Genomic DNA, 20,839 nt, shown 5'->3' with positions numbered 1-20,839 from the left:
AGGAAATTTCTTTGGGGGGTGCTATGCAGGTGCTGGATCTTTTCTAGGGGTAACTGTGAACTACAGAGGGCGTGGTGAAAACAGAGGCGTGTCTATGCACTGGAAACTGGGCGTGTATAGGTAATAAAGTTGCCCCAGTATAGGTAGTATAGGTCCCCAATATAGCTGCCCCAGTATAGGTAGTATAGCTGCCCAAGTATGGGTAGTATAGCTGCCCCAGTATGGGTAGTATAGCTGCCCCAGTATGGGTAGTATAGCTGCCCCAGCATAGGTAGTATAGCTGCTCCAGTATAGGTAATATCGCTGCCCCAGTATAGGTAGTATAGCTGCCCCAGTATAGGTAGTATAGCTGCCCCAGTATAGGTTATCTAGCTGCCCCAGTATGGGTAGTATAGCTGCCCCAGTATGGGTAGTATAGAAGCCCCAGTATGGTTAGTATAGAAGCCCCAGTATGAGTACTATATCTGCCCCAGTATAGGTAGTATAGATGCCCCAGTATGGTTAGTATAGCTGCCTCAGTGTAGGTAGTAAATCTGTTCCAGTGTAGGTAATGTAGCTGCCCCAGTGTAGGAAATGTAGCTGCCCCAGTGTAGGTAGTAGATTTGCCCCAGTATGGGTAGTATAGCTGCCCCAGTGTTGTAGGTAGTATAGCTGCCCCAGCCTGCTCCCCCTCTGTTCCCGCGGCCGCCGATCGTGTATCCTTCTGAGCAGGCAGCTGCTACCTCTAGGCCCGCTCCCACCGCCACCTCCTCTCTCCTGCATCATTCTCCTGCTTCTCCCCACCTCTTGTCCCTCTGTAGTTATATAGCTACAAGAAAATGGCCGCCAATGTCCGCATTTGTGGATATCGGTGGCCATTTTCTTGTAGCACTACAGGAGCAGGGAGAGAGAGTGGGGCGGTGACCGGCTGCCACTGTGGGTGCTCAGGGGGTGCTTTGACTTTTTTGGGGGGTGCTTCAGCACCCCAAAGCACCCCCCCTGGTGCCGCCCCTGGTTCTGATGGATAGGGCTCCTGCCCACATGTATTTCCTGTGAACAGAGGAAGAGTGGAAGATGACAGAGAAGTAAGTGAAGATGCTGGGACGCTCCCAAACAAAGTGCAATGGCGAGAGGGAGAATTGAGCATCAGGTTTTCCCATCACTCTTGATTTTCAAAAATGTTTTGACATGGGTATAACTGTCTGTGTCTAACCATTAAACTTCTATCTTTTTCTGTGTAGATGTTCATTTTTTTCATCCGTATACCTCACATTACTTTACCCTGAGCACTGGCTTCCTTTCTCAGACTACAACAATAGGTCTGATTAACTAAAGCTTCTCCACGCAGTATTATAATGAAAACATAAGTGATCCTGCAAACCTGGCATAGATTCCTGAAAATATGTCTACTGTTAGGTGGCAAAACTGTGCACCTCACATCCGGGGCATGTCTGACCATACTCAGAGTTGCTGAGAGGTTTGTTAATTAGCAGTTGTATAGTTGCTGACGCCCACAAAAGGAACTCGATGTAATAAATTCAGGAAAGCCTGAATTAATTAGAAAAAATAATCTTGTTCAGGTGCATGCATGTAAACTCAATTACCCATCCACTAATTCTCCAACCTTTTATCACATCATGGTCTGACATGCCTTAGTTGAGGGTTGCAAAACCTTTCCACCTAACAGACAACATTTAATAACTCTGAGCCAGGTTTGCAGTATCACCAGATGTTCTCCAGTCTTCTTCAACCTCGAGAGTCTGGGCCCAGTAGGGGGTCTTAGGTCTGCCTGACCAGTGTGTTTTCACTAATAAGCTGACAAACACTAGTATGTGTCAGTGACTAAACTTTACAGCTTTTGTTTTGATTGCAAACATGTTCCTGAGTTCAGGGTCCCTTTAAAGCCTTGTAGACACGTCCTGACTAAAGTCGGCTGAGGTGGCCGATGACGACCACCTCAGCGGATAATCAGGCATGTGTACACCGGCCCCAACCTCTGATGTGCAAACAATTCTACCAGCGAATCCCCAGCGATGGAAGACTCTATTGTTCATGCCGCTTCCCAACCCTCCAAGTGCGCGCTGCTCCGTCGTCCCTGATCCTCAACGGGTGACATCAATCACTGGCGTGCACCTTTATGCACACCTGAAGTGAGAGGGATATGGAGGCTTATTTCCTTTTAAGCAATACAAATTGCCTGCTGATCCTCTTCCTCTATACTTTTAGCTATAGACCCTGAACAAGCATGATGATCAGATGTTTCTGACTGAAGTCTGATTGTATTAGTTGCATACTTCTTTGACACTACTGATGCCAGAAAGATCAACAAAATAACAGACAACTGCCATGGTTTAAAAGGAAATAAATATGGCAGCCTTTATATCCTTCTCACTTCAAGTGTCCTTCCCTCAAAGTGGAAAGCAAGAGAACTATCATTATTGTTAAAGATATTTAACCACACCTATAAGTAGCTTAATGACTTCTACAAATGCAGTTAATCATAATTAGGGGAATTTCCCTTCACCACCTTAAAGGACCTCTGTCGCGAAAATCTTAAAATTTAAAATGCATGTTAACATATACAAATAGGAAGTACGTTTCTTCCGGAGTTAAATTAGCCATAACTTACCTTTCCCCTATGTTGCTGTCACTTACAGTAAGTAGTTGAAATCTGACATTACCAACATATTTTGGACTAGCCCATCTTCTGATGGGGGTTTCTCAGGGTTTTCTTTATTTTTAAAAGCACTTAGTGAATGGCAGTTGCTCTGTCCAACTGCCAAAAAAGTGTGCAGCGAGCAGGGAAACTGGCCAGCATCTTTGTATAAATCTTTTTCAGGGAATGTATTTATAAAGAAGTAAGGCCATGCTGAGAATCCCCCATGAAGAGATGGGCTAACCCAAAACTGTTGGTAATGTCAGATTCCTACTACCTACTGTAAGTGACAGCAAAGTAATGTATGGCTCATTTTACTCTGGAAGAAATGTACTTCTTATTTGTATGTGTTTTACATTTTAAGACTTTCGCAACAGTTCCTCTTTAAAGGAGAACTAAAAGGAGAGGGATGTGGAGGCTGCCCTACTTATTTTCTTTTAAACAATTCCAATTGCCTGGTAGTCCTGCTGATCCAGGCAAGCATGCAGCAGATTCGATGTTTCTGACATTATTGTCAGAACTGACAAGATTAGCTGTATGCTTGTTTCTGGTTATTCAGACACTACTGTAGCCAAATAGATCAGCAGGGCTTCAAAGCAACTGGCATTGTTTAAAAGGAAATAAATATGGCAGCCTCCATATTCTCCTCACTTCAGTTGTCCTTTAATTTAAGAAGCTGTTTTAAAAATTAATAACATGACTTCAAGGCTAAGTGCAAGTTCAGTTTTTTTTCCTCATACACCCATATCAATCCCTGCCATGTACTGATGAAGACCTAAAGTCTGAAACAGGCTGTCTACATGTGTGATGTGGCTGTGTAATATTTAAAGCTATAGGTTAGCAATAAACCAGCGGTTCTGGATACTTGCCTGGCTTACAGGGGCGAAAATAGATAATTTGCATATTCAGTAGTGGAGCATTGTGGGTAACCACAGATGTTCACTTATAGCCAAATTATTGCAAGTTTCCTTCTGTTTTAAGAAGGCAAATTTCACCAAGTTTTTCTCATTAGAAAACTACAGAAGCTGAGATTTTGAAATAAAAAAAGTCTGGCTCCTGCAGATCAGGAGTAAGAGGACAGTCATAATATAATCTGTATGCTTAGCTCCACTTGACCACATCGTTCAACAGAAAAAAAAATCACAAATTTATTGAAAAATATTTTTTTCAAGTAGTGTATTTGTCTAAATCATGTTAGGGTTGTCCTATCACAACTTTTTACATGGGAAGGCTTTTTGGGGCTTAGGGTAGAAAGTTTTTCTAGCTGATCACAATAACAGTCTTGGACTGGTTGATGGGCAGGAAATCATTATGTGTCTGTCAGATCTCAAAAGTTTACCAAATAAGGTGATTTATATACTTGTTCATTTGCTGGACCTACATTTGGGGACTATAAGGGGAAGATAAATTACACTTTAGTTTACACTGAAGGTACTTTTTAACAAATAGAAAAGTACTTAAAAGTAGGCGAAAAAATGACGCTTCCTGCCCGCGTTCCACCCCATTTTATACGACTTCTTCAGAATAAGATACTTACCTTCATTTGGGCCGGAAAGCGATCCAGAATTAAAAAATCCACCCTTTTAGCCCACAGATATGATGGAGGTCTAGGAGTCCCAGATCTTCTCCTATATTATAGAGCAGCTACAGCAGCTCGCCTGCTATCTCTTTACAAAGTGCAAGATGCCCCACTCTGGACCTTCCTAGACATCCCCGATTGTCACCCCATCAAGTTGCACACTCTTCTATGGATCCCTAAACAAGCGAGACCAAAACAACTAAGCCCCTTCCTCTCCTCAGACCTAAATATCTGGGACACATTCAGGTACTCAGGAGGCTTACAATCCCCGCATTTACCCTTATGTTCAATTTTACAAAATCCTCTTTTCCCGCCGGGTTATAATAATCCTGACTCTTTTAAATGGTGGGCAGAACATCAACTTCTTCTAGTTAAAAACTTTCTGTCCGGTAGAGGCCTCCTCTCCTGGACAGATATCAAGGACAAATATGACCCTCCATTGCAGGAACACTTCAGATTCCTGCAGATAAAGCACTGGATCTCTACTCTCACACGAGATAGAGAATTTCCACTACTGACCTCTTTCTTTGAGAATATGTGCCTCGGAAATCCATCTGGCCCCGGTTCAATCTATACAATTTATTCTAGGCTCTCTCGCCCAGAATCCGCCAGACTCCACCCCTACATCTCTGGTTGGGAAAAAGAACTAGGTCTCCACAGGGACAGCCAAGACTGGTCAGACTGTTGGTCTCGCATAGCTAGCTGCTCTACGAATGTATACGCTATAGAATCTGCATATAAAGTATTAACTAGGTGGTACTTAGTCCCCTCTAGGCTCCACAAACTCTCTTCAGCTATCGACCCTAAATGTTTTAGAGGCTGTGGAGGGGAGGGTACGATGTACCATATCTGGTGGAAGTGCCCGCGCCTTACCTGCTTTTGGAGCAGGGTCTTTGGCCTCTTACAGTCTCTCTTTCACATCACCATACGAAAGGATCCGTGGATTGTTCTCTTCCACGGTAAGATCAATGGCCTTACACTTAATCAACATAAACTTGCTTCCTTTCTCTTTCTGTCGGCTAACATGACAATAGCAAAAAATTGGAAAAAAACGCCCTCGAATTTCTCTGAGGTCAAAGCACGCATGTCAGAATTCATGGTTAATGAGAAACTAACAAGCATCTTGCGCAACACCCATAATAAATTCCTCCGAATATGGCAACCCTGGATAGATCTCGAGGACCCAGGTATAGACGCTGACCTATTTACAACATATTGACTCCCTCTGGACTCCCTTGGACTCTATCTCTTCTTTCTCCTCTTTTCTCTCTTCCTCTTCTCCCTCTTTCCCACGTCCCTTCCTTTCCTCCTCTCTGGCCATGTCCTCTGGTCAGGGGGTGGGGAACATAGAGGGTGGGTGGGCGGCTAGCCCTTCCCCCCCTCACTAAAGCCTTATCTGCGAGAATTGGTCCCCAGCACTGGTAGCAGCGGGACCTTTCAGGACCAAATTTTATGTTCTTGTTCTTTGTTAAAGGTAACAATTGTACATACCATATGCTAAGGTTTGACCTTTCTGGTACATGTTGCCACGGGCTGCCAGATTGGTCTCAAGCCAAGACCCGTTCTGACTGTATCACACATGTACAACTGTTCAATTTGTTCTTTTCTTGTTGTATTGTTATAAAATCAATAAAAATATTGATACCAAAAGTAGGCGAAAAAAAAGTAATTTAAGACTTACTTAAGTGTGGGGTATGTTCTTTGAATTCTTTTTTGATTGCTGGGGGCTGACAAAATATTTCATTTATAAGGTGTAACATAATATCTCACAGCTGTGAGAAAAATGTACTGAATCAGGGCCATAGCATGTATGTAAATTCTTAGTAATATGGTGTTGGGTTTTCTACTCAGGGTACTTAACCTCCCTGGCGGTACAATGGTTTCTTTTAGTGTCTGAAAGCAATACAATTTATTGACATGCTTTTAGACCCTAAAAATTATACAGCTAGATAGATCTGCGGCAGCCCTGCAATTTACACACCTCTCTCGGATCCAGCTCGAGATTACTGCTCAGAGCTAAGGACTTCCATCCTGAGCCTGACTCGGGGTTACCGCTAAGGAGGTTAATGTGGCATACGTGTCTATGTAACAATTTTCATGAAGTGCCTAAGCACCACATAGAAATCACACGATGATCCTCAGGTCTGTGCAAAAGCACAGTACAAGTGCAGTCATACCTAATGAGTTGTGTACCGCTTGGATCCAAGTCATAACCCCTGAGGAATGACTGACAGAAAGAGGAAGGCACATCCAGAAACCTAAAAAAGTTGGCTATTATTCAGCCAGATGCATCAAACATAATCCAGAAAACACAAACATAAAGTACCAAAAATATTGTATGAACAATGTTTAAAAATGCATCCTAACTATTTCAACACAGGTGAAAATTAAGAAGCTTCAATGAACCTTCCCTGAAAGTGGACATAGTAGCTACATGGTTATTTGACAAATAGGTTGTGGGTAAGGAGAAAAATGAAGGTGGCATAATGTGTTTTAATGAAAATCCATTTGTACCCTACGCATTCTTTATATTTTCACACTGGGCTTCTTACTGCCACTGCCATGGATTGTATGTTGCATTGACCCTGGCCCTGTGCAGTTTAGCCCTAGCTAGGTTCTGGCCTGAGAAAGAGGCAGTCCCAGCCCAGTCAGGTTACTCTACTTCTACTTCCGGCAAAGCATTACCGTAGTAATGTCATCATAGTAGTGATGGCATTACCATGGAAATCAGTTCATCATGCTGATAGCACATGCATGACTTTTGGAATCAGGACATCATAGTTGGCTGAAAACAAATACCATTATCATCTACCTCTATGTGTGTGTGTGTGTGTGTTCGGGTAGTGATGTTCGGACACCCCCAATCACGAATTCGAGTAAATCCGGCCACGGCAGAATCGAAATCCGAATATGCCATTATCAAAATCCGGATTTGAAACGTAGCTCCGGAGTCGACTCGGATTTTAGCCGTGATTACATGTAGAATCTGTGATCACGGCTGTGATCATGGATTTTACTTTAACGTTAATAGCAGAGCCCCCATACAAAATTGCATGGATTATAAGGGTGATCAGTGGCTACAACTTAAAAAAAAAACATTTTCAAAAAGACATAATAGTTTTTGAGAAAATCGATTTTCAAGTTTCAAATGAAAAAAGTATTCGTGATTAAAAAGCACCAAAACCCAACGACTTTAGCGGTTAATAGCAAAGCCCCCTTACTTGCTAGAAACACCAAATTTGCAGGATATGTTAAGTAGAACAGTGGGAACAAGAGGAAAAACATTTTTTTCAAAAAGACCTTATAGTTTTTTGAGACAATCCATTTTAAAGTTTCAAAGAAAAAAGTATATATGTAAATGTATACAGGGTGACAGCTAAAGAGGGGAGATGAAGATGGAGTTGGATTTGTGCTGACAGAGTGCAGATGGCATACCTATAGAACTGATGATTGAGATGCAAACTTATATCAATGGTCAATTAGAAGCAATGTTTTCTGACTTTCAAGTAGATTGAATTAAAACTGGGCAAAGAAATGCACAACCTGTTGATTTTTATTGGCCCACTACCAAGGGGCATACAATATAGCAGTAGGTGCTGTATAATGTAAAAAGGTTTAACTGATTTTATAAAAGTCTGATTGAAGAATATCTATTATTTATTAGCCAATGGTTAGCAGCTAGGAAATATAGCTGTTATGATCATGTCTGCAGCGTTTACTGCTGGCTGCAGTGGTATTGTAACCCAAGCAGTTCTGATGTCATTACATACATTTTCTTGCATAGTTTGGTTTGCACTTAAACTAGTTGCTGATTCCATCTGCAGTCGCTCTGAAGTTAATGACAGTTTAATATGCTTTTGTGTAAACAAACATTGTCTGCTGCTATGGAGGGGCAATCCCTTTCCTGCAGGCTGCATATCATTGTCTGCCTTTTCCTGCTGCCAGCCTATGATTAATTACCATTCACTTGTGTGGGAATCTGCAGGTCTGCTCCCATTGGATGACGTCAGTATAAAGAACTGCTTCCTGCAATGCTTGATGGGCTACCATAGTCTCAGATTCAGTCTGTTACTCTGCTCGTGCCCCACCTCGTTCCTGGTCCGTGTGGACTGCGCTGACTCCTGCGAAGGGGTCAGCGAGTCCTCCTAGTTCTGCTCTTGTTCTAGAAGTTGTTACTTTGCTTGTCTTGTGTCATATATTGGTTCATCGCCAATATATACGCATACTTGCACGTTTATTATTTTCCTTGTATTCGTGTTACGTTGATACATCAGTGTCGCTGATATATACGTACACGAACTGTTTATATCCTGTGTTCCGTTAGTCAGCGTTCCAGCACGCTGAGCTAGTTATCCTGTTCCTGGTCCTGTTTGTGGATTGCGTTCATCTCTGCGAAGAGATAGCGAATCCTTCTGAGTCCTGTTCCCTGTATTACTCCAGTCTTAGTCAGAGTTCCTGCTTATGTCATATATCGGTTCATTGCCGATATATACATGTTAGTCAGACGTTACAAATAGTTTCATTGATAGCTGTAATTGTAATACGCTAGGAAATCATACTTATTGTATATTTATCTGTGTTACGTTCATCTATCTTGATCCTGCTATTTCCTGACTATCCTGTCCTGTCTTTGTGAGGCACGCCATTGCTGCAAACGCATTGGCTACCTCATTCCAGTCTGTTTTATTGTGGACGCTTGCTGTCACTAAGTAGTGGCTAGTTTAGCAAGCGTTCATTCTGTCTACCTGTCCTGATCTCCTCAGTCCTGGTTTATGCGCTCAGCGCTACTTTGCGCTGAGACGTTATTACGAAAGTGTTGTTTGTGGCTGTTCGGATCTGCACCGGCTCTGTGCACCACAATCTCCTATTGGAGTCAGTCCTCTCCTCCACTAAACTGGGGATATCCTGATCCCTTGTGCTGGTGTGTGTACCTCCTTCACGTCAGCTTATGTGTTGTATGCTGACTGTGGAGATTACACCTCCAAGCTTAACAATAGCCATTTTGGGTAGATAGGCGAGTAATAATGAAGGTCCAAAGGGCAACCTACTCTGTCCAAAAGTGAGAAAGGTTACTAGTTTAGTGACTCAATGTCGGATTGGGCTGAAAGGAGTCCATTTAGAAAGACACAAATCCATGGAAATTGAGACTAGACCACAATCACAACACTTACCAGCATGTAAAGGAGAAAGGGTGCATGGACGATGAGGGGGGTGGGGGGGGAGCAGCTAAGCAATGCATAAGAAGGTGTAGCAGAAGGTTCTGTATAATCTAAAATAGCCTTTAAGGATCATTAAACACCATAGCTTGGTGCTCAGTTTTCCTGCAGTTTTCCCCTTGAGAGACTGTTGCTTTACCACTAGGAAAGTGAGTTCCATATTATTCATTTGGACTGCCAGAGACGGTTCACCCAGGCACTCATTAGCAGAATTCAGTGTTGTATTTATTGGGTAGTTAGTAATTGACACAGGCAGTGTTTCAGCAGCAGTGAATGCTTTCTAAATACACACAGTGTTTTATTCGTCAGGTTTCCAAAAGGGCAATTTCACTTATCATTTTTTATAGTTATTTTTATAGAGCTCAGTAAAACTTTAGTTTTTGCTTAAAATGTTTGTATAAATAATTTTTAATACTGGGTGTCTCGTTTTCTGGATTCTTGACAATAAAGCTTGAAATGTTAAAAAAAATACTGGGTGTCTCAGTGCTACTCAGCTCACAAAGAATCCTTGCATTTCAGTTCCAAAACATAGCATTAGCTGACTGTGTCACAGTAGTTCTCCTAAAATTAAATTTCGTGCACAAAAATGCTGCATGCAGATGGAGCTGGGGAAATACAGTCAGGTAATATGATCATACAGCAGGGCATGAAACAGAGAGGGAGAACTATCAAGCTCTGTTACCTTCCAGCTCCATCTGTTGGATCCAAATGGTAAACATGGAAAATGTATGTGTAAAATTTCATATTTTCATCTATTTTTTTTTTTAAAAAGGAAAAATAAAATGTTTTTGAAAACTGAAATTAATATATGAAATGCTGTAGATACCCGATAAAAAGAGAAAGGAATTGCATTTTATGGTTTAAATACCTTTCTGGAGGCCTAGCTGTGACAAGTTAGATCAGGTCTGTTCCTAGGATTCTAAGACTTGACCAACTACTGTCATATAATAGACGTGTGCATATTTATTTATGTCTAGGCAGGAATTACTAGGAATCTCTTAGTTTTATAAAAGAGAATGTCTGATTGGAGAATAGCATTATTATTTATTGGCCAATGATTACCAGCTATAAAATATAGCCATTTTGGGTAGAGAGATGGGTAATAATGAACTAATTAGAGGTCCAAAGGGCAACCTACCCTGTCTAAAAGGGAGAGAGGTTACTAGCTTAGTGACTCAGGCCCATATGCAATTCATGTTTTCTCCTGAGTTTTGTCCTAGTTGATATTTTTTGCAACTCGTCATAAAAAGTCACCAGCAAGCAAGAAAATACTCTTACTTTTTCAATTGTAAAATGCTGAAAATTTAGATTACAGAGAAGATGAAACTTATCTCCAAGGAAATAAATCAGGTGAAAAAATTAGTTGCATATGGGCCTCAGTGTCAGAATGGGCTGAAAGGAGAACATTTAGAAAGAACAAACAAATCTGTAGAAATTGTGACCAGAACACAATCACAACAATTAGCAGAATGTAAAGGAGATAGGCTGCATGGACTATTGAGTTCAATATGACATCGGCTGAAAATGTTTGGGTTAGTATGCACAAATGTGTCTCTTTAATTCAAATTTAACACAATTTCAGCCCCAGTTTTCCCTATTAGTATAGCTGGGACATTGATGGAAATCAACCGCTTCCACTACCTCGGGACAAGGATCTATGTCCCTGAAAATCTCACCTGAGCTCCCAGGGGCGTAGATCCTCGTCCCTATCTGTGCACACACATTGCATGCATGAACACGTGTGCACACGGTCCCCCGCAGTTGTGCACAGATTCGGGAATAGGAACATATGTTCCTAAACTCAATCTAAGTGTATAAATTAAAATGATTGCTGTTACAACGAGCAACATAATCATCATTCCATCATAAAAATGACAGTCCCTGTTATTTTCTGTTGGCTGGAATGCAGATTGAGCTGCATTCTAACCAGACAGGAAAATGTGTGGGGACATCTAGTGGCCAAAAAAAAATTACAATAAAAAAATTAAATATACATTTCCTATCCCTATAACAGGCCCATAGATTAATTATGCTCCCTCCCTGATCCCATATAACATAATTGTAAAAAATAAAAATAAAAAATGACGGAATTGAAAAGACAAAACATAAATTGTTACGTTAGGGACTTAGCTTTTAAAATATGTAAGCTATGAGGGTGTATCAGTATCACTGAGTACCCAAAATCACATAATGGAAAAAAATACACATTTATTTCCAAATAGAATATTGTTGCAATACATTGTACTAGGGACATACTTTAAATGGTCTAATAACCGGGACAAATGGACAGATAAAAAGTGTGGGTTTTAATTACAGTAGCATGTTTTATCCCCCTATACATTCCTAGTGGTTTGGGTCACCCCAAGCTGCTTGGTTACTATGTTTTATTTTAAAACTATATTAACTGAAAACTGAGAAATAATGATTTTTTTTCTTCGTATTCACTTTAAAATGCATACAAAATAAAATACTTTAAGCATGCACCACCCAAAGAAAGCCTAATATGTGCCGAAAAAACAACGTATAGATTATTTCAGTGTGATAGGTAGTGATAAAGCTATTGGTAAATGAATGGACGCAGAGCTGAAATGTGAAAATTGCTCAGGTGTTTAAGGAGAAAAACCCTTTCAGGTGAAGTGATTAAACTGAAAATTAACTGAACTTGAGGGAGACAGATGAAACTGATCATATACTGCATACATGTTGTGAATGTTACTAAACCTGTATAAACCGTACCATAGGAGGAATATGTCATCCAGATGCTCATTGAAACTTTTCAGAAGTGTTGAATCTGTTGGTGAACAATTATAAAAAAAAGTTTTTTAATAAATTCAGAAAACATATTAATTATGATGTAGAAACAAATTAAAAGGTATAAGTCTGATATTCTCCCTTTTATAGACAGACCCCAGAGTTCCACAGACAGTACTACACCAAAAGTGACTGTAATCCTGCTTGGAATTCAATTAAAGACTAACAAGGTGCGAAGGAGACACCTAGAGGTAGATGGCTGAAATTTACAAAGGTGACACTAAAAGGTTATTTTATTTCAGAATTGTAAAGAGTTTGTTTTTGTTTCTAATAATAATGTGGATCATTTTGCATAGACTTAACAAAGCTGGTGTGATGGCAGAGGGTAAATGTAATGATTCTGGAGCTGGCTTTATGGCAGCACTAAAGTCAAATAATCAAAGCAGTCTTGCATACAGCAAATGGGACCTCACAGTGGGTATTCCCACTAATAGCCTGAGAGTGTGGTCCAAGATAATCTCGATATGTCTGTGCAATTATTGCTTCTGTTAGTATCTGCATGATAACAGCGGCAGATTTATGCAAATGCCACGTAGTGCTCAGAATAAAGGGAATGCGGTGGATAGAGAAGGGGAACTGTAATGGATTAAGTTGCTGCACATGGAGAAGTCTTCATGGAAGAGAGGATGTTGCACATAAAACAGGACCTACCTGCTCTGCTAGGGGCATACCAATAATCATATATGGGGCTTGGAAGTGAGAACATGTTCACTGCCCTCTTAGTTTTTCTGTGTTACTCTAGCCTCTAACTACAGTAAATCTCTACTTCGCCCTCGCAGGACGCTCCCGGTGGCAGGAATGCAAACGAGGATGCGTGCAGACACAGGTGCAGTAGCCAATGACTGGCTCAGTCGCAGGTAAATGAAACGGAGCCGTGGAGGGGGCTGGAGGATTGGTTTGGTACAGCGCAGGTACAGTGCGGCTGCAGGGGGGGGGGGGGTAGAAGCCCCAGATTACTAAACTTGTCATTTTACTCATTAGTGTTGCAAGGTTCTAGGTGTTAATGGAGGTGTAGGTATGTTAAATTTGGGGTTGTCGCTCTCACACTCTCTCTTACTGGTAACTAAAGTTCAACGTGACACCTCATGACAGAGAACTCTCTGAGGATCTTAAAAAAACAATTGTAGCGCTACATAAAGTTGGCCTAGGTTGTGAGAAGATTGCCAACACCCTGAAACTGAGATGCAGCACAGTGGCTAAGACCACACACAGCGATTTAACAGGTTCTCCTCAGAACAGGCCTTATCATGGTTGACCAAAAAAGTTGAGTGCACGTGCTCAGTGTAATATCCAGAGGATGTCTTTTGCAAATAGATGTATGAGTGCTGGCAGCATTGCTTCAGAGGTTGAAGGGGTGGAGTGTCAGCCTGTCCGTGCTCAGACCATACACCGCACACTAAATCAAATTGGTCTGCATGGCTGTCATCCCAGAAGGAAGCCTCTTCAAAACATGTTGTACATGAAAGCCAGAAAACCATTTGTTGAAGACTAGCAGACTAAGGATGGATTATGGAACCATGTCCTGTGATCTCATGAGACCAAGAAAAACTTATTTTGCACAGATGCTGTCAAGCATGTCTGACATGGTGTCAAGCATGTCTGATATGACATTAAGCTTTGATGGGGCATCCTCAAACATAGAGTGGAGGAGAGCAAGGTCCCTAACATACACCAGCTCAAGGAGGGATAGAAGAGGATTCTAGTAACAACCCATGATGCTCTAGTGAACTCCATGCCCAAAAGAGTTAAGGCAGTGCTGGAAAATAATGGTGGCCACACATAATATTGACACTTTGGGTCCAATCATGTGTTGAGTGAGCACTCAAGGAGGGAAAAGCTAGATGTGCTATGACTCAAGAGTGTCTTAGCACACACAGGCACTTCACAATGCAGTCCACAATAGAGTCAACACCATCAGCGATAAAATCAGCTCTTTTATTGACGTTAATTAAAAAGACATTATTCAGCAGCTGAATCATGAGAATAAGGGGGTTGATTCATCAAGCTGGCTGCTAAAGCAGCTCAGAGTTGACTTTATCGCTGATGGTGCTGACTCTATTGTGGACTGTATTGACACTTTGGGCACAATTTTGACATTCTTCACTTAGGGGTGTACTCACTTTTGTTGCCAGTGGTTTAGACTGTGTGTTGAGTTACTTTGCTGGGACAGCAAATTTACACTTTTATATAAACTGTCCTTTGACTACTTTACATTGTATCAAAATGTCACATCTTCAGTGTTGTCCTATGAAAAGATATAATAAAAGATTTACAAAAATGTGAGAAGTGTATTCACATTTGTGAGCTACTGAATAGTAGAATGTAAGACATTATTCAGGATACACAATGGTATGTTAATTATCTTGTTTTCAGCATCAGAAATGCTCCTATAGCAATATATTGCTGTACATTGGTATGTAATCCCGCCCTCTCAGTGATGTTTAGCCTAGGCTATGATGTCACAAAGCCTTCTCCTCCCACAGCACTCTGGGAGACCAGGTGTAGTTTTTGCTTACTTCAGAACATGCAACAAACAAACATTCTCCACTCAATATACTCTTTGCTGTGTTAGGTTCAGTTGGTAGCTACTTTATTTGTGGGGTAGTGTGCTTAATCTGGTTTAGTCATTTTAGGAGAATTAGGAAATTATTTCTCCATGAATGTAGAAATGGTTGTATACGTATCCACAGATCTTAGTTGATCAGTACTGCTGGTGCAAGAGATCCAACTGGTTACAGGCCTTCTCTACCATCGCTAGATAAAACACATAGATGTACATGCTGGTTGATAGAAGGAGGCAGCAATAAGTTCCAGCTGTTTCTGAAAGATAGACTGATAGGTAGGCTTTCCTGTTAGCCTCATTCAATCCTGTAGTGTGGGTTGTAACTATTCTCTAGTGTATGCTGTAACAGTAGTTGTTAAAAGAAAGTTATCAATCAACAGACCCAAAGTTACAAGCTGACACTGGAACAAAACCTGACAAGTCAAGCCACTTTATGTCTTGGAAAATTGACACATACACACTACCTCACTAATCCCTGACACATAGTTCTATTTACAGTCATCTGTGACTTGCCTCTTCCCATCACAGCCAGCCCTTGCTCAGCATTCTCACTTCTATAAGCCAATCATACAGGGACTACATATATTAAAGACACGTTCTCATGTATTTACAGTAAAAGAAGTTACTCATATGTTATGTTATATTTTATTTGCATTTGTGGTGGTGCTTTAAAGGGAACCAGAGACGAAGCACCCTTGTGTATTTTACCATATATATCAGTAAGAACATTAGAGAAAACACTTACCATGCTCTCTGTTTCATCCTCACTGCTAAAAGTGTCTGTTATCAGCTGTGATAAGAATCCCGGACTGAGCATTCAATCTGGCTTTGTAGGGAATAATTATAGCTGAGTCATTATAGCAGAGCCACAAGGGGGCAGGCTTGGGCTTGAAAAGACACCAGAGAAGACAGACTCAGCTATAATCTTTCCGTAGCAAAGCTAGACTGAGTGCTCAGTCGGGGATTCTTATCAGAGGTGATAACAGTCAGATTAAACAGAGAACAATGAAACAAAGAGTAGATTAGGTGTTTACTGTCATGTTCCCACTGATTTATAAGGTAAAATACAAGAGGATGCTTCATCTCTGGTTCTCTTTAACCTCCCTGCCGGTTATCCCGAGCTCAGCTCGGGGTAACCTGCCGCGGAGGATTCCTCAGGCCCTGCTGGGCCGATTTGCATAATTTTTTTTTTGTTACACGCAGCTAGCACTTTGCTAGCTGCGTGTAACTTACGATCGCCGCCGCTCCCCGCCGATTCGCCGCAACCCGCCGCGACAGAGGGTGTCCCCCCCCCCCGAGACCCGTGCGCTGCCTGGCCAATCAGTGCCAGGCAGCGTCGAGGGGTGGTTCGGGACTCCCTCTGACGTCACGACGTCGATGACGTCGGTGACGTCATCGCGCCCGTCGCCATGGCGACGGGGGAAGCCCTCCTGGAAATCCCGTTCAGAACGGGATTTCCGGATGGGTATATGCGCCGGCGGCGATCGGCGCATTCGGGGGGACGCCGCAGGGAGGGGGGAAGCATGTAGCTAGCGCTAGGCTAGCTACATGCTAAAAAAAAAAAAATAATGCGAAAAAACACCCTCCCTGCCGTGCGCAGCATTTTTTTATAACGGCAGGGAGGTTAAAGACTCACTTTCTAGCACTGCTGTACTTACCGTATATAAAGATATATGTAATATAATTGAAAGCGGACCTGAATTTAGAACTTCCTCTCTGCTGGAAAAGATAAGAAACAACATATTAACCATTAAAGAAGAACATTTCTTGGTTAGAGCTAAAGCAAATCCAGCAATAAATCTGTAGCGTGTCTACTTTCTGCTTTCATGGAAGCAGACATGTTAACATCATGTGTTTACCAATTAGCTGCTCTGCCATGACAGCCAAAATGCACATAAGGGGGAAGAGGCGCCCAGGTTGGATAAAAGCTTCTAAAAACGTGTCTCCCCACGCCGATTAGTAATTGTCATTTGGCACTCTTATTGGCCTGAGGAAGCGGGCTCAGACCTGTGAAATGCGTTGCCTGTGTTAAATAAAAATCTGTTGTATAATTACAAGGATTTCATCATTGAGGTAAGATACCTCATTTCTTTTTCGTTTTAAACTGTTTTTAGAAGCTTTTATCCAACCTGGGCGCCTCTTCCCCCTTATGTGCATAGTATATACCCCCGTACAGCTGTTGTACGAGGGGTGGTGACAGAACACCCCTGGTGCCTACCAGGGTAGACATCTGTACCTTTTTTCACCAAGAGAGCATCCATATCGAGGTCCATCGTGAACCACCCCGAGTGGAGTCGGGTTTGTTGATCTCCACCTGCTTCTTGTGGTCGGTTGCCCCATGCAACCCTTTTTTGTGAGTGGTCTTTTACTTTCAATTGTTCCACAATATCTATAACTGACATATTGCACTACTGGGCTCCCGTTTTTGTTTCCTGCGCCTTTTTTATAGGGTGTTAGGACACCCCCCCACACACGGCAGCCAAAAGACACAATTGAGAGATCAAATTACAACTTGTGATTAGTCACAGATAAGGGGGAACCTAAACTGACCCACCCAAAAAGTTTCTCTTACCTGAGGCTCCTACTAGCCCCCTGCAGCCGCCCTCTGCCCGCACCCTCTGGCCCCCCGCAGCAAGTCAGTTTCGTTTTGGTCGACTGGCCAGTTGATGGCCACTGCGCCTGTGTGGCCCTGGCCACGCATGTACGTGATCATGCTCCCACCGCTGGGAGCGTCATTGAGTATGCGCACGGCCATCTCCTGCAAAAACTAATCTAAGTTGGTGGGAGGGACCAGAGAATCGGTTTGTCCTGTCGCGGGCACTGGGAGGCTACAAGAGGGCTGGTAAAAGCCCCAGGAAAGTGATACTCTTTTTGGGGGGGTCAGTTTAAATTCCCTTTTAGAATGTGTTTATAATCCAATAAACAAGCAAATCCAAAAAGCATACCTGTTCATGTACTGTCTATGCAAAACCATACAAAGTTACACATTTGTGTGTAGCAGAAGTATAAGGCTGAGTTTCCATTTGAGCGATTACCATCCATTTCCCTGCACATAAATGCAGATGTGGAATTACAGTCCATTGAAATCAAAAGGCTGCTCCTGAACTTGCATGTGGACGCCTCCTCCTCATTTTTTTTTCACATCACATCTGAATCCTGCATCAGCACGGTTGCCGTGGCTGAATTAAAAATTGGCAAGGCAACCGAATGGAAACTCAGCCTTAAAGTAAACCGAGCACCATTTTTAGCACCCAGGGAAACTCAATAGCACATTAAAATGCATTCTAAGAATCTGCCTCATTAATAAAAAAAACTTTAAATTTTACCTCTTTTTTTACATTTAAAAGTTTAGGAAAGCTTTTTTTTACCCTACTTCCGAGGCCTTCCCGAACGACAAGGCAAACTGAATGTGAATAGATTTCAGCAGAAATCTATCGAGCATCAATCGAACCACAGTAGTAGTTCTCCTTGATTCAATGCAATGCTATGGCTATATGTTCCGTGGACAGTAACAGTAAAAAAGACACTGTAGAATCTTTTTATATTTAAGCAAAAGAGCGTTATGCCTGGTATACGCCATGCAATTTCCCATCACATAATAATAATTCCTTTTTTGTATAGCGCTTTTCTCCTGTCGGACTCAAAGCGCTTATGAGGCAGCCACTAGAGCGCACTCAGTAGGCAGTGTTAGGGAGTCTCACCCAAAGAACTCCTTACTGAATAGGTGCTGGCTTACTGAACAGCCAGAGCCGAGATTCGAACCCTGGTCTCCTGTGTCAGAGGCAGAGCCCTTAACCATTACACTATCCAGCCACCACATACATGGGTCAATAATTTCCGACAGATGCGATCGGATTTCTGATCATTTCTGATCGATATTCTGATCACTTATATGCAAATCAATTCGAAAAATTATCGGAAATCAGATCGGACCTGTTGGAAATTATCGATTCGACCCATCTATTTGATGGGAAATTGCATGGTGTGTACCAGGCTTTAGATATTTTAAAATGCAAACAATTACTTCAAACAAAAGAAGTATGGAGCAGATGTATCAAAGTCAGTGCAAGGAAACTGGAACAAATTTGGTGCAAAACAGTTGCAGAACATAGCAACCAATGGGAATCCTTGATCTGCGCATCTATTTCATTTGTGCACCAGTTCTGCTCCAGTTTTCCTAGTAGCAGTTTTGATAAATCTGTTCCACTGTGAAACATAGTGGTGGCAGTATCATGGTTTGGGCCTGCTTTGTTGCCTCTTGCCTTGCAACACTGGGTTCCCGGTTCGAATCCCAGCAAGGTCGACATCTGCAAGGAGTTTGTATGTTCTCCCCGTGTCTGCGTGGGTTTCCTCTGGGCACGCCAGTTTCCTCCGACATTCCAAAAACATACAGATAAGTTCATTGGCTTCCCCCTAAATTGGCCCTAGACTATGATACATGCACTACACAATACATGCATAGACATATGACTATGATAGGGACTAGATTGTGAGCCCCTCTGAGGAACAGTTAGTGACAAGACAATATATACTCTGTACAGCGCTGCATAATATGTTGGCGCTATATAAATACTTAAATAAATAAATAATAAATAAATGTATTGTGCCCAGGAATTCTGCAGGAAAGTGTCATGGCATCTGTCTATTAACTGAGCTCAAGAGAAACTCGGTTATGCAGTAAGCTGAGAGATCCAACGCACTAGCAAAAAAGGAGTATTGTTTTGCAATGGCCAAGTCCTCACCTTAATGTGAGGAAAGCCAACAAGTTGAAGCTGAAGCTGAAGAAGGAATGGGTACAAGTACAATGTGCAGGACCACTTCTCCTGTCCTAGGAGGGCACACCAGTACTGAAAGAAACAGGTTCAGGTGGCTACATAGAAATATATGTCTCTTTCTTAATAAAAAAAAAAAATAACAAGCATAATGTTTTAATTTTTTATCTTCTGGTTAAAATAATATAGCACTCTGCAACTGCAAATGTTCTTGCTTGCTGGTGGTTTAAAAGGAATTTATTGATAAGTTGTGAATATATTACCTAGGAAAAAAAGAAGGCGAAAAGGTACTGTCAACATTATTTGGAGTATTTTCTTGCTTGCTGAAGGTTTAAAAGGCATTTGACAAGTTGTGCAAATATCACTTCGGAGAAAACTCCAGAGAAAAAATAAATTGCATACGGGCCTATATGTGATATCATGTTCTGACTGACCTAGTGTGAGTTTTGGATGTCAGCAGGGCAGGAAGTGAGGATGAGTCACATCCTGTTCCAGTGGCTTCTGGTTGTCACCAGAAGAGGAAGTGCAGGGGAACAGCAACATCCAACAGGAGTCTAACTCTATGAAAAAAGGATTTATTTTTACATTTCTAAGATTCTTTTAGTCTAAAACTAAAATCTATTCAAAACTAAAATCAAAGTTTTGTCTGAAGTTTGTCTCTAATATTTCTGTAACTGCAACGGAACTACGTGAAGAACTTGTCTTTAATACAATTTTACATGTCACTCATACGTTGAAAGCTTCTCTTCAAGAACTATAGCCAGAGGCATGGAGAATTTCTAATATTTGATGTTATCAGTCAGTATGGCTCTGTGCTAGGAGTTCACCACAAATATATTGATGTTAATTCTTCCACATGAACATGTAGGTGCAGAGCTGTGAATAATCAGACTTCACAAGCGTGAAAAGGGCTGCATAATGGAAGTATTACCTTTCCACTTCAGAGTCAGATTGTTATAAGCAACATGTGAATTGTACATCTGACTGAGATAGGAGTAAGAGATAGTAGTATTCAACTAAATAGTTCTACCTTACAGGCATATGGCATCAAAATGTCAACATCTTACCTTTAACCCTTAATGTTGCCAAGCTCTCAAATAGCACTTCTGGTGGCGAAGCTGATTTTTCATATGCAACAGTATAACACGTACAACAGATTTAAAGCAGTAGGATTAGCCATACTATGCCAGGGAAAAAAAACACATATATAAGTAGATAAATACTTGATCTACTTGCATAACACATGTATTGTACTGTCCAAGT

At 41.6% G+C, this 20,839-nt stretch overlaps 1 protein-coding gene across 5 annotated transcripts in view; it reads right to left on the bottom strand.

Annotated features, from left to right (window-relative positions):
* The window catches only part of C1QTNF12 (C1q and TNF related 12), a 217,833-nt gene that overhangs the window by 139,880 nt on the left and 57,114 nt on the right, over nucleotides 1-20,839 (bottom strand). The window contains exons 2-6 of one of the 5 annotated variants that reach the window (XM_068240624.1): nucleotides 20,644-20,757; nucleotides 19,547-19,651; nucleotides 16,463-16,520; nucleotides 14,362-14,486; nucleotides 12,167-12,221 (exon numbers count right to left, since the gene is read on the bottom strand). In XM_068240624.1, coding sequence (XP_068096725.1) covers nucleotides 12,167-12,169 — 3 coding nt within the window. In that variant the 5' untranslated portion in view covers nucleotides 12,170-12,221; nucleotides 14,362-14,486; nucleotides 16,463-16,520; nucleotides 19,547-19,651; nucleotides 20,644-20,757. Of the gene's footprint in view, nucleotides 1-12,166; nucleotides 12,222-14,361; nucleotides 14,487-16,462; nucleotides 16,524-19,546; nucleotides 19,652-20,643; nucleotides 20,762-20,839 lie in introns of those variants that run through there. The other 4 variants (XM_068240626.1, XM_068240627.1, XM_068240625.1 and 1 more) reach the window with 4 other exon arrangements.

Source organism: Hyperolius riggenbachi, chromosome 6, assembly GCF_040937935.1.
Source record: "Hyperolius riggenbachi isolate aHypRig1 chromosome 6, aHypRig1.pri, whole genome shotgun sequence".
Classification (NCBI taxonomy): domain Eukaryota; kingdom Metazoa; phylum Chordata; class Amphibia; order Anura; family Hyperoliidae; genus Hyperolius; species Hyperolius riggenbachi.
This window is presented reverse-complemented; position numbering and strand designations above follow the sequence as displayed.